The sequence below is a fragment of the Phodopus roborovskii genome, unplaced genomic scaffold (assembly GCF_943737965.1).
Source record: "Phodopus roborovskii unplaced genomic scaffold, PHOROB, whole genome shotgun sequence".
Classification (NCBI taxonomy): Eukaryota; Metazoa; Chordata; class Mammalia; order Rodentia; family Cricetidae; genus Phodopus; species Phodopus roborovskii.
In genome coordinates, this window is record NW_026125391.1 from 7,333,680 (window position 1) to 7,346,511 (window position 12,832).

Below are 12,832 nucleotides of genomic sequence, written 5' to 3' on the forward strand. Positions count from 1 at the left end.
TCCTTAAATAATTCTGGTTTGAAAGCCAGGCTATTTTGCAGAAGAAATTACATGTTCTTTGGGATATGGTGCCATTTGACTGAACTAAAACCCACATGAAACATTTTACTCATTATTTCCATTTGCGTTGTTGTCAATGTGAATAGTAAGGCATTAAACTAATAATGTCTTCCAATTTATGCTTCTATATTTTTGAATTCCCAGGCTATATACAAAAATGTAGCCTTCTTTTGGAAAACTACAGACATGAAACCACAGACTTCTTATTCAAAATTATCTTAGGTAGTCAATTTTTGATGAACTTTAATTAGCCTACTATCTTCCTTTTGATACACAGATTTTCCTACCGTGAGCAGGTAAGTGTTTAGATCCTCTGTGTCCTTGTAATTCTAAGTGGTTCCAGTTTTCTACTCACAGAGTTGCAGCCAAAATTTCTCCTTCTTACAGGAGACCAGCCAATCTGTGTAGGTCTTCTCCCCTGTCTTCTACTAAGACAACATTTCCTTTCCACATACTAGAGTCAGTTTATTTACTTCGCCTTCCTAGTTCTATTAACCTGTTTCTAGCTTACATACTTTGACGAGATGTGGTTAAAATCTGATGTCTTTCTCCAAAAAAGCTAGTAGCTTTGTCTAAGTAAAAGAAATCTCAAGAGTCTATACAGAAAAAAAGAATTATTATCAAACTGAGAAAAACCAGAACTTAATGGAAATAGGTAAAACAATTGCCAAAGAACCTTCTGAACATCGAGAAATAAGGACAAGAGACAGTAAAGGGAGAAAAAAATGTAAATATCACTTACCCGTAGTTCTTCCTTTGTATTGAAACTATTAAGAAGTTGTTGATAATGTCTATCTGTCATTTGTCGTAACAGGGAAAGGAGACAGGCAACAAATTCCCCCTAAGGGAAAAAAATCCCACATTTTAAAGGAAAGACATAAGAGACCATCACTTTTTTGAAAGAGAGAGAGAGGATGTCAATAACTTAGTATGAACTGCTCTCAAAGAAAACACTTTACAAATGTGTTATGATTCCCAATTTACCCTGTGATGTCTTTTGATCCAAATGAACCCTTATTACAGTCAAAATTTTCCATGTAATAACCACTACCTACTTGGTGTATATGAAACTTTTTATTTGAGTGTATTTTCTATGGAGGAATCTTTTCCCTTGGGAACTAGCTACATTTATGTAAGGAAGAACCTTGTCCATTATTTAAGCACTTAATATACCTCCATTCTTTATATCATTTAAGATTCATATCAGTGATATGTGGTAGGGAGTGAAGACTTAAGAAAAAGGAAAAACATAGGTTCAAAACGGCATAAAGTGCTGTCTGAAAATGAGAGACCTCACCTCAAGAACAAAAACAAATACAAAAAAAACAAAACAAAAAACAAACAAGAAAAAAAAACAAACACACACACACACACACACACACACACACACCCTAAATGAAACCAGAAATCCTAAAACAAACTAATGCAAAAACCCAGACCAGAACATACTAAAAGATAGTTAAATACACAGCCCAAAGAACAGAGCCAGGCATTGACAGAGCTGGAGTCATCCCCAGGTCCTCTTAACTCCAAATCTCTCCTAATTTCATATTCCTTTTCTGAATTTACAAAATGCCCTTCAACTCATCAGAACATGGCTCTCTTAACTAGCTCGGTAACAGAACCCATACAGTGTATATATAATGTTGGCAACAATCGTCTTTAGAAATGGTTTGATGTTAATAGATATTCTTTGTCTTTGAGCTCTATGAAGTGCAATGCTTAAACATGAAAAAAGGGTCTGTCCCATGGCAGGATCCCCAGCTGTCAGTCTAGAGTCCATGAGCTCCTGAAAATTCAGGTCAACTGTTTGTTAGGTATTCTGTCACAATGACACAAAATAACAAATACAGTCAGTGTTGTAGGATTATCTCCCAAGCAGCAAAATAATTCTGAATACTTCACACATGAGAGAAAATATAAAGAAAAGGCTAGTGCTGTTTTAGTGCAAACATGGTTTTGATATGACAAGCTTCAGAGAACTTCAAATGACAACATTACAGCCATTTTCATCTATGCCAGGGAGCCTAACACAGGGATTTCAGAGATCTGTGGGGAAAAAAAAAATCATTCTAGGTGTAAATACAAGGCTTCATTTGCTTGAGATGTTTGTTGTGATTGGTGCAAACATCTTGATTCTGGCTAGCTAAGAGAACTGTTTAGTTCATCTTATAAGCCGGCCAGAAAACAACTTCTCTCCCTGTCTCCTCTGAGGTTACAATAGTAGGTCAAATAAAAGATTTACCTGAAGTTGTCTACTCTTACCTACTTTTAGTTGGGCATATCTAACTATTAACAAGAAGAAAGAAAGGGCAGGTAGTGGAGTGTTACTGCAGTAGAGACACTGGAGTGTCGACAGGGGACTAGCCAGGACTCTGAGCCACCGAAACAGCAAAGCAGCTAGCTGGCTGCATGACAGAGGCAGAGCAGAAGGGGAGTTGGCATGTGAGCTGCACAAATTGCAGGACGGCCAGCTACAATGATGGCTACAAAAAGAGGAAGAGCCCCCAGACATGCAACTTCAACAGCAGCAGCAGTAACAGTAGTAGTGCCAGCAAAGGCTGGCAATAGCTACCTTGCGAGAAGCCATGACTGTGGTAGTGGCTACTGCTTTAAGAGACAGCTATAGAAGTCACAAATGTAGCCCAGGGAGTCTAAGAATAGTGGAAGTAGACACAGGGAGAGAAACAGTGGAAAGTTGAGGCTGATGAAGAATAGGAGGCTACTGAGAGCCAAGGAAGAGAAACTGTAGGCTACGGTTGCTGAAAAGGTTCCAGAGGCTTGACAAGTCTTTGAAGTAGAGGGTCTCAGTTACTCCACGGCCAGAAGCTATAACTCTGGATACTCATAAGGGCTCAGGAATCCTGACTTCCTAGGCACACATAAGAATTACACAGAGCAGAGTCCTGCTATTTGGACTTGAACAAGAATTACAACACGCAAGGGAGCCACCGGCTACTGCTGCCACTCTCTAACAAATGCTGAGGATAAAATGCTGCCAAAGACCAGCATTTGAAGATCTTCTCCCTCAGTAACCATGGTTTCTATTTAGGTAGAGAAAATGATCTCAGCCAGTTGAATAATAAAGGGGGATGGAGAACCACCAATCGACTCTTGTGTGATAGACATGTTCATTGTTATATTTATTATAATGTTTCAAAAGGTAACATACTACATCAAGTTATATTTTTAAAATAGAAAATTATTCTTTTTCAAATTTATTGTATTGTACATCATTATAGATCTTTTCAAAAGGCATTTCCAACATTATGATTTATGTTACTATACACTGTCAAGTCCATTCTTTATTAAAGTCTTGTTGGGTGGACACGAAGATGCTAATCTGGTTTCACAGGTAATAAATGGTAAAGCTTGGATGTGAATGTAGGTGACTTTGGTTCTAGAAGGCTTTACTCAATGACTTTCTTTCCTACTTTCAGACAGGTTACATGTAGGAAACACACATGAATTTAGGGGTCATAATTCAAACATATATAAATACATAAGTATCTATGATATTGCTGCTTAATCTATTATGTCTTGTCTTAAAATGCAAATTAGTTGGTAGAAGTTCCATCAGTTTTTCTTCGTAGTTTTTGATAGTATATGCAAACTATTCTAACTCATGTCACATTATTAATATATTTAAATACCTATTCAATACATCTTATAAAAACTAAAATACTTTTAAGTTAGGAAAATTACATACCTTAGATCAAAATTTTAGTAACAATAACAAAAAGTAATAGCAAATAGATCTTCAATAGCTTATTACAGTCTATGTACACTGATGATGTCTTTGAATCCAAGCTATTAACTATGTCTGCTGCATCTGAGATAGATTCATTGCAAATAACTTATCCTATGGAACTTAATCTCTGGCCCATTTATGATATACTGTCAATGTCAACACTTACAATTCAGTGTCATTTACTCATATAATCTATTTTGGAACTTCAAGTCCTTGTCTATAAGAGTAGATGTCTAATATTTTACTTCTATCTCTTTCTACTATTGTGGCATTTTCTTTTAAGATACTTTAATGATATGGTGATTTGAATTCTCATAATTCATTAAAAATAATAAAAAATCATTGGCTAAGATTCACTTACTTGACAAATTGCCTTTAAAATTCAATAGTCTTCAGCAGCTTTTATCTATTTTTTATGCGCAGAAAACAATGGGGATTTATTATCAATAACTGCCAAGAATATTTTATGTCTACATCAAAAGTCTTCAAGAGAGAGTTTTTCCAGGTATTTCTTAGACAATGCTGCCCCTTTCTTCTCTAATCACAAACCATTACCCGAGACTTCAGACAGGCATGGCAGAGAATGTTAGACAGGGCCAATGCTGAGTGCTCGCCGCTACACTGGTATTTAACACAGTCACATGCAAAGAAACATTTATACACTCTGGTGGACAATTAGTTGAGGGTGTGAGACAAGTGGCCATTTATGTTGTTTTAGAGAATCTGTTATACACAATTAGATGTTTTAAAGGAACCAATTACAATGGTTCACTTTTTTTCCTAGCTAAAGAAAGTATTTTAGGGTTTAAAGAATAGTTGGTAGAAGAACAAAGCATACAATTTTTCTAAATAGTAAAAACAAAACTGTTGCTATCTGTATTTATTACACCGTAGAAGCAGTCTTCATGCTGGGGTTGCTGGGAGGCAGGACAGAAACATGACTGCGAAAGAACCCTGGAAAACACCACTGTGACACTTGCAGAAACCGATTTTCCTAACAGAGTATTCATTTAGCAGGGGTATTTAGTGATGCATGTGCCTGCAAGACCTGCAAGGTGTACAGTATACAAATGCCATATAGAAACTCCATCTACTTTGAGCCTTTTCTTTATGAAAATGAAGAGGTGTTACCTAGATCTTCATGTACAGAGTGAACCTGCTTTGTGAATGATAAAGGTATTTCTCACACCAGTCATCAGGGAAGTGGAAATTAACCCCTCAGTGAGAGAGGGCTATACAGTCTTCAGAATACTCCTAAACCTGACACACAGGCACACAGACCCACAGACACACAGACATAGACACACACACAAACACAGACACTCATACACACACACACACACACACACAGAGAGAGAGAGAGAGAGAGAGAGAGAGGCATCATATACCAATGAGGGTATTGAGGAGTCAGATCACTCATACTATGTACTTGTAGGAATATAAAATGACATTGCCACTGGAGAGAGAAGTTTGGCTGTTTCTTAGAAAACTGAGCATGTAGCTACGCTGTGATTCAGAAACCAAATCCCTGGGAATTTCTAGCCAAAAAAGTGGAGAATCATGCCCACATAAAACCTAAATGCACATATTTATACTGCATTTCTTAATATTTCAAAACTCTGGAAATAATTCTACAGGCCTTATAGCTGAATGGTTATTAAACATACTGCAGTATATTTGTGTCATGGAATAATACTCATTAATTAAGAAGGAAACAGTGCATACATAGCAACCTGGATGAATTTTCACAGAATATGCTGAGTTTTTTTTTTTTTTCACAGAAAGTTACATGCTGTGAGATTCTATTCTTATAACATCCTTGAAATGTTATACACATTTAGAGAAGATACACAAATAGAGAAGAGACAACGGCTGCCTTGCTTAAGGAGGTGGCCGAGGTGAAGGAAAGTGGGTTTGGCTGTAATAGTACAACATGAGGAGTGACTGGAGTGGTGTAAATATTTGGCATCTTGGTCATAGGAACATCCATGTCTTGTTCTAGAATTTTGCAAGAGACTATCATTTATGAAACTGGGTAAAAGATACATGAAATGTTTTTATATTACTTCTTATACCTGCATGTGATTTTATATTATTACAAAATAAGAAATTTAACCTAAAGAGTAAAAACCAAAATAATAATTGAAACAAAACAAAATAAAACCTGCTGGGCCTTTAGTTCCAGCATTTGGGAGGCAGAGGCAGGCGGATCTCTGTGAGTTCGAGACCAGCCTGGTCTCCAAGAGCTAGTTCCAGAATGGCCCCAAAAACCACAGAGAAACCCTGTCTCGAAAAATAAATAAACAAATAAACAAACAAACAAATAAATAAAAACAAAACCAATCACTCAAGCCTTCAAACCTATAATGAACTCTAGTGGCTTTAAGTAACATGTTGTGAGCATCCATCATACATCAGGTAACAGGAAGTTAAACATCAGGTAACAGGAAGTACATGAAGCAAACTTGAGGCGGTGGGTGCCACTTCACAGATCCGGCTTCATTAGGCCATGAGAAACTGTGATTTACTCTCCTTTATTTTAAATAAGGCTATGAAGCTATTACATACATTATGATTTTAAAAATTATTTTATATGTATGAGTGTTTTGCTTACATATATGCCTGGGTACTCATGTGTGCCTGGTATCCATAGAGGCCAGGAGAGGGCATCAGATCCTCTGGGACTTGAGTGACAGATGGCTGTGAGCTGCCATGTGAGTTTTGGGAATAGAACTTGGGTCCATTGGAAGAACAACCAGTGCTCGTAACCATGGTGCCATCTCTTGCATGAAAAAGTTTCCCATAGGCTCATGTATTTGAGTACTGTTTGGGAAGGCTATGACACTCTTAGGAAGTGGAGCTTGAGTGGAATTAGCACATCACTGAGGGTGAGCTTTAAGTTTATAGCCTTGCCTCACTTCTAGTTTGTGCTGTCTCACAGGAAACAGAGAGAGGCCTCCTCCACAGACTCCCCTCAGGATTCTACTTCTTCATTTATAAATAAAAATGAAAATTATTTGCATCTAGACCTTAACATTCTCATGCATCCAAAGCACAATTTGTGGATTGGAGCTTTAAGAAGCACAACCAAGCCCTGTATGTGTGCCATGTGTCATATAACCTTACAGTGACATCCTGGAACTGTAGCCGCATGGCTGAGCTGGTAGCTTGAGGCCGACTCGTGATCTCCAAGATGGTCCTGAGCAGGATATCCAGCAAGCTGGCCACTATCACGTCTATTTCCTCCAACACAGACTTTTCCTTAGGAGGAAAAAAAAAAAAAAAATACAGTATGCTCAGGAGCCTGACTTTGCATGTACCAAATCTCTTCTTCTGGACAGAGGGAGTCCATGCCCAAACCTAGAATCAAAGACCTCTGAGAACTCAAGATAATAAGAGGTGTAGACCGCAACTGAAAAAAAAAAAATGGCCTTGCAGAAAACAGAGCTTCAGAGTAAAGACTCACCCCAAAGCACCCCATTTAGCTATGCAATGTGAAGCTGAAATACAAACTAAAAGGGTGCAGAGATGTGAAAAAACACCAGTTCTGAGTCCAGCCATATTCCAGAGGGAACTGAGCTAGCCTCTCTGGGCTGAAGCCTTCTCTCACAGTATGAATCCCTCAAGTCCTAATTGTGCTTACATTGATTCTCCCCAGAATGGCAGTCACACAGATCATGTTCCAACACTGGTTTATGTGCAAATGACTATTCCCATAGAAGTGTCTTTTGTTGTTGTTTTTCTTGAAGTCTACATGTAAACATAAGGGACCAGAGAGCAGGCAAGCTGAGTACCCTAGATTACAAAGACCCCTGAGGTTAGTAGCCATGGGAGAGACTTGCTTTCCCGAAGTAGCTAATAGTATCACACTTCAGGACTCCAGAGAGAATATCTGCACTGCCTACGGCAGAGAAGACATGGGTTCTTAATATATTTGCATGAGGAAACATTCTGGGAAAATTGGCTCTTGGCAAAACATACTTTTAGAAAGTGCACTCTGAAGGAGCCTAATGGACATGTATGTATGTGTGTATGTATGTATGTATGTGTGTGTGTGTGTGTGTGTGTGTGTGTGTGTGTGTGTGTGTATGTGAGTATGATAAACTATAACACTTGCATGAAAACTCCCAGTTTCCCCCCAGTGAATTGGTTTCAGCTCTAAATCCTTTAGGAGCCAAATCTAAAACCTGACTGCAATTTCCAAATTTAAATAGAGGAGAAATGGGGAAAAAATCATCTCTACTATAGCTACTTGCTTGTAGTCTGTCTAGTGACCTGGCTAGATTTTACTCATGGTTACTGTAACCTGAAAAGCCCCAGTCAGGTGTGACTTGGCTCTGTGATCACCAATTGTCAGAGAGAGTCTTCAAGCCAGGCAAATGGCTTCTCCCTGTTGTCAGGTCATCACTTGTTTCCTATCATCGCTGGACTTCTGGTGGTGGAACAGTGAACTGTCCCCTTGCTGTGTATGTTCTGCTCATTACACTTTCAGATGCAGAACTCACAGCTTCTCTAAAATGCCACCCATTTCCGAATGAGCAGGGCACTCTCTCCACTATCTCCCCTGGGGTCATTCCTATCCCTGTACTTGAGAAGTAGATCATAAACACTGAAAGAAAGGGGAAAACAGCACAGACTGTAGTGCAGTATTGGGCAAACTGGAGGTTGAATAGTTACTTTCCAACTTCTCTACCAGCTGCTGCTGCTGCTGCTGAGCCCTGTGTTTAACAGCTGCAGACTGGAGGAAAGAGAAAAGGACACCCTCCTTGTGCAGATTTCAGAGCTTCTCCTGGGCTGAACACAAATCCCAGACATTGTTCCATTTATAAGGAAACATGCCATTTTTCTCACTTTGTGCTGAACTCTTAACCTAAGTAATTATACTGTGTCAAGAGGCAAGCAAAACAGGAATCCAAAGGCCATAACGAAAAAAGTACTGTTGGGGTTGTGTAATGGTTGTGCTGCAAGGTACTGGTAGTCTCCTGCAGGCTGTGCTTTGCTTCTTTAGTTTCCACAGGACTAGGTCCAAGGGCTATGGTCAACTTCTGAGCATCATCACGTGGCCTTTCCTAGACCAGACACAAATCACCATACCCTGAAAGCAGTAATTTTTTTTTCCCCACAAAGCATTCATCCCATCAAGATTGAAGACACATGTGGGAGGCTTTGAGATTTCTAATTTTTCTTAATTGGTATTCAGTTTTTCCTTGAATCACAACTTTAGGAAGCCAGGTTACTCAAGGTTATTCTAACACCATAATTCTTTTTATTATTATTATTTTTTAATTCCTTCTGAAGAAACCCAAGTAGGTCAGTCTGACTGGAAACAGAAAGTGAGTTTCTGGGTGCTTCTCTGTGGTGTGACTTCTTTGAGGACATTAAGATGTTAGTTATTTGCAGAAGCCATTTGACGGTAATCACATACTAGGACCCACAGTACTCACAGCATTTGATGGCAATCATACACTATGACCCACAGTCCTTACTCACAGCATTTGATGGGAACCACACACTATGACCCGTAATACTCACTGAGCTATTTTTCTTGATGAGACAGAACACGTTGCTAAGGATACGTGCACACATGATCAAGTCCTTCTGTTCTTGCAAGTGGATATGGAGGTGATGCAATACGACAGGCAGGAGAATATACCTGGAGTCTGCGAGAGAGGAGCTATTAGTGTCACAGCAGCTTGAGCCCCATACACACCTTAGCCAAACGAATCCTTACAGACTTTGCAATTTCATTTTGATTGTTAAACTATTAGCCCATGGTGGTACCGGGGTACTAGCTCAATGAGTTTTATATTAAAAAAAGGAATACTTTCCCTCAGCACAAGACTCCTCTAGTCTTGAGGCTGCTCTTAGTAATCTCCAGTTTCTTTCCCATCTTTCACCCCATCCTGAGGGTGTTTCATCTCCACACTTCTAGATCAAGTGCTTCTCTTGCTGTCTCCTGCATTCTCTCTGGGGCAGAGCATCTGCTATGTTCTCCTCTGGTAGAGGAGGACTCTTTCTATCTCCTGCCCTGCTGCCCGACTTCTCCAAAGTTACAGCACAGTTTCTGACTGTTACTATGATGATTATGCTCTCACTGTTCCTGGTGTGATTTCCAGTCCTCATACAAGACTCTGCCTTTTCATGGCTTTGCTTTCCTCTTTTCAGTTTCTGAGTTACGGAGGAATTATCATTATTCGTGGCATCTGTATTTAATACTACGTGCCTTGCCTTGGCCCTTTCAACCTGTAGAACAGCAGTGTTCAACCTGTGGGTTGAACAGCCCTTAGACAGGGTTACCTAGAACAATCAGAAAACACAGATAGATACATACATCACAATTCATAGCTGTAGTAAAATTAGTTATGAAGTAGCAATGAAGATTATTTTATGGTTGGAGGTTACTACAACACTAGGAATTATATTAAAGGGTCCCAGCATAAGGAGGTTGAGCCACTCATGAAAAGTGTCCTTCACTTGGGGAAGCCGTCTTGATTTCCTTTCATCTAAAACTTCAAATGCTTTCCCAATGTGACTCTTTTGATCTTGCTGTCCACATTTTTTTTTTTTTCTGGTGATTTCTGTACTTTCTCACCTAGCCTTTCTAATTCTCATTCCTGCCATCTTGCAGCTGATTTCTTTGCCCAGGTGCAGTGTCATGGGCTTGGAACCTCTTTAGTCTCACTCTCCAGTCCTTGCCCCTCACTGAGACAGCACGTGTCACGTGTCACTTGGGGAACTGGGGAGTGCTCTCCGCATTATCTTTTTCTTTCAGATAATTGTTTTCTATGTTTCCATTATGGCCTTTGACTTTCACACTGGAAATTTTCATTGGCACCTGGTTTATCATCTGTTCATCTTTATAAACAAAGAACAAAAAGAGAAAAAGAAATCACCACATACAACACAGGAGTTAGGCTTAGAGACTATTGTTTCTTTTAATGTCTGTCACTGCACCACCAGTGCAAGAGAGAGAGAGAGAGAGAGAGAGAGAGAGAGAGAGAGAGAGAGAGAGAGAGAGAGAGATTTACACAGGATTTACAGGAATTCAAACCTGTAAAATAATTCACTGTGGGCCTTCTGTAAGCAGTAGACCCCAGCAGGAACTTTACTTATTTACAAAGCAGTTCTTTGACAAAAACAACCAGGAAATTAGAAGGGAAGGCAAAGCTCATCTGATAGGTTTCCAGCAGCTACTGGGATTTGATTTCTAAAAACTCAATTTGCAGCCAACTGTTAAAGTACCTCTGAGCTAGGGGTGGGGCGAGGGAGACAAACAGTTCACCTGTGTTGTGTAAAAACAGAAACGTGTGACCATCCAGTCCGAGGATTGCTTTTCTCCAGTGCCAGGGTAGTGTCAGCCAGTATAAAAGATAGGATTGGGAGAAGGATTAGGAGGTCAAGGCCAAGCAGTCTGAGTGGCTAAAATTCTAAAACTGAAAGTTAAAACCAAGCCCAGATCCCCTGCAGGTGAAGATAAACCGACTTTGTGTAAATTTAAAGCTAGTATTTGTTATGTAGACTCTGCCCTTGAAAGGGACACTGCTGTGACATTCCAAGACTCACACAGAACTCCCAGAACACCATCTCTATGGCTGTAGGAAGATAGAAAGGGGACCTTTTGTTTGGTTTGATGTGTAACCACTGGAGTGGATAAATCTAGCTGTTAGGGACTCCCTCTAACATGGATTAGGAAAACTGTGGGCAACCAAGCCTCCTTGGTATATTCCTCCTTTAGCTTAATTTTGAAAACCATGTCTTTGCTTCCTCTATCAACCAGGGTTAGATAAGGATCCTTGGTATTAGAATCTGTCCACAAAGAGTGAGGTTTGCCAGTCTCAAATTGCTAATCACTTTCTACAAACTGGACCCCGCTATGGGTTGGCCATCAGCAAGGCACCAAGGTAGCATCTTGGAATGGGAGACTGTGAATATGAGAGGGCAGGACTACTCTCTACCCAAAGCATGGGATCTAGCAGACATTCTATCTGTGGAGAATCCCCAGAGCTGGGAGTACCCAAAACTAGATTAAAGCCACCAGGAACTGAGTCACAGGTGTGCAAACCTGGAAAGACATCTTTTAAATACTGGGGTACAGACAGCACACACTTGGATAGAAAGCACCACAGATTAGAGAGTATCAGGATTTCAAAGGAAAACAACAGTGCAATGCTAAGGATGCTCTCTGTGTAAAGCTTGTACAACACACCTGGTGGCCCACATTCCATGGGGATGCAACATGGATACCATATGCTTTCCAATCATGCTCCCTACTGGCCCCAAACTCTCTAACCCACTTCTACTATTTTTATGTTATTCTCACACTCAGCCTTAGATTAGAAGTTGCCTTCCCTATAAGCTTAAAGAAAAAAAAAAAAATACAAATGGCTCAGTAGCTTTTACTGTTATATACCAATTCCTAACTCATGACTCAGTGTTCACTCTTGTAACACCAGTTTAGCACCTAAGCACACCAGACAATATTATGGAAATAAGAGATAGACTTGCCTCTAAGATACTTAGGAAACCCTGCTCTCTGGAGTTTTCTGTGGGTGTGGGAGAGAATAGATATTGAACTGGATTTTCAATTATTTACCCAGAGTTGTGTTTGCTGGTCCAAGAAGGAAAATTCATAAACTTTGAGACAAGCAATGGGATAATCAGTGTGGGAAGGAAATTCTTGCAAAGAAGAAGAATTAAACTGTGCCCTGGAGAATACATGAAGATGAAATTCAGAAGGAACTAGAGAAAGTGGATTGCAGAGAGATGGGGCAGAGCAGATAGGCAGAGCCAGATTACTAGCCTTAAAAGACCAATTCTGATATGTGTCCCCAAAATCAACAAGGGGCTTTGCTGGGAATTGGAGTAACCAAAGGAAGAAAGGTCTCAGATGTGGCAGCAGGTCTGGGGAATGGGGTGTGTGGGGCCATGCTGGTGCATACAGGACCCACCTGATGAGTGGAGATGAAGGGTGAAAGACAGAAGGAACTTGCAAGAATGTCTACATTTCCTGTTGGACATGTT

General features: G+C 39.8%; 1 protein-coding gene across 4 annotated transcripts in view; it reads right to left on the minus strand.

The window, feature by feature from the left end:
* Positions 1–12,832, minus strand: part of Dock4 (dedicator of cytokinesis 4) — a 396,469-nt gene that overhangs the window by 90,348 nt on the left and 293,289 nt on the right. For all 4 annotated transcript variants that reach the window (XM_051175069.1, XM_051175070.1, XM_051175068.1 and 1 more), the window contains exons 24-26: positions 9,344–9,471; positions 6,938–7,072; positions 803–901 (exon numbers count right to left, since the gene is read on the minus strand). In XM_051175069.1, the coding sequence (XP_051031026.1) occupies positions 803–901; positions 6,938–7,072; positions 9,344–9,471 (362 nt within the window). The remainder of the gene's footprint in view (positions 1–802; positions 902–6,937; positions 7,073–9,343; positions 9,472–12,832) is intronic.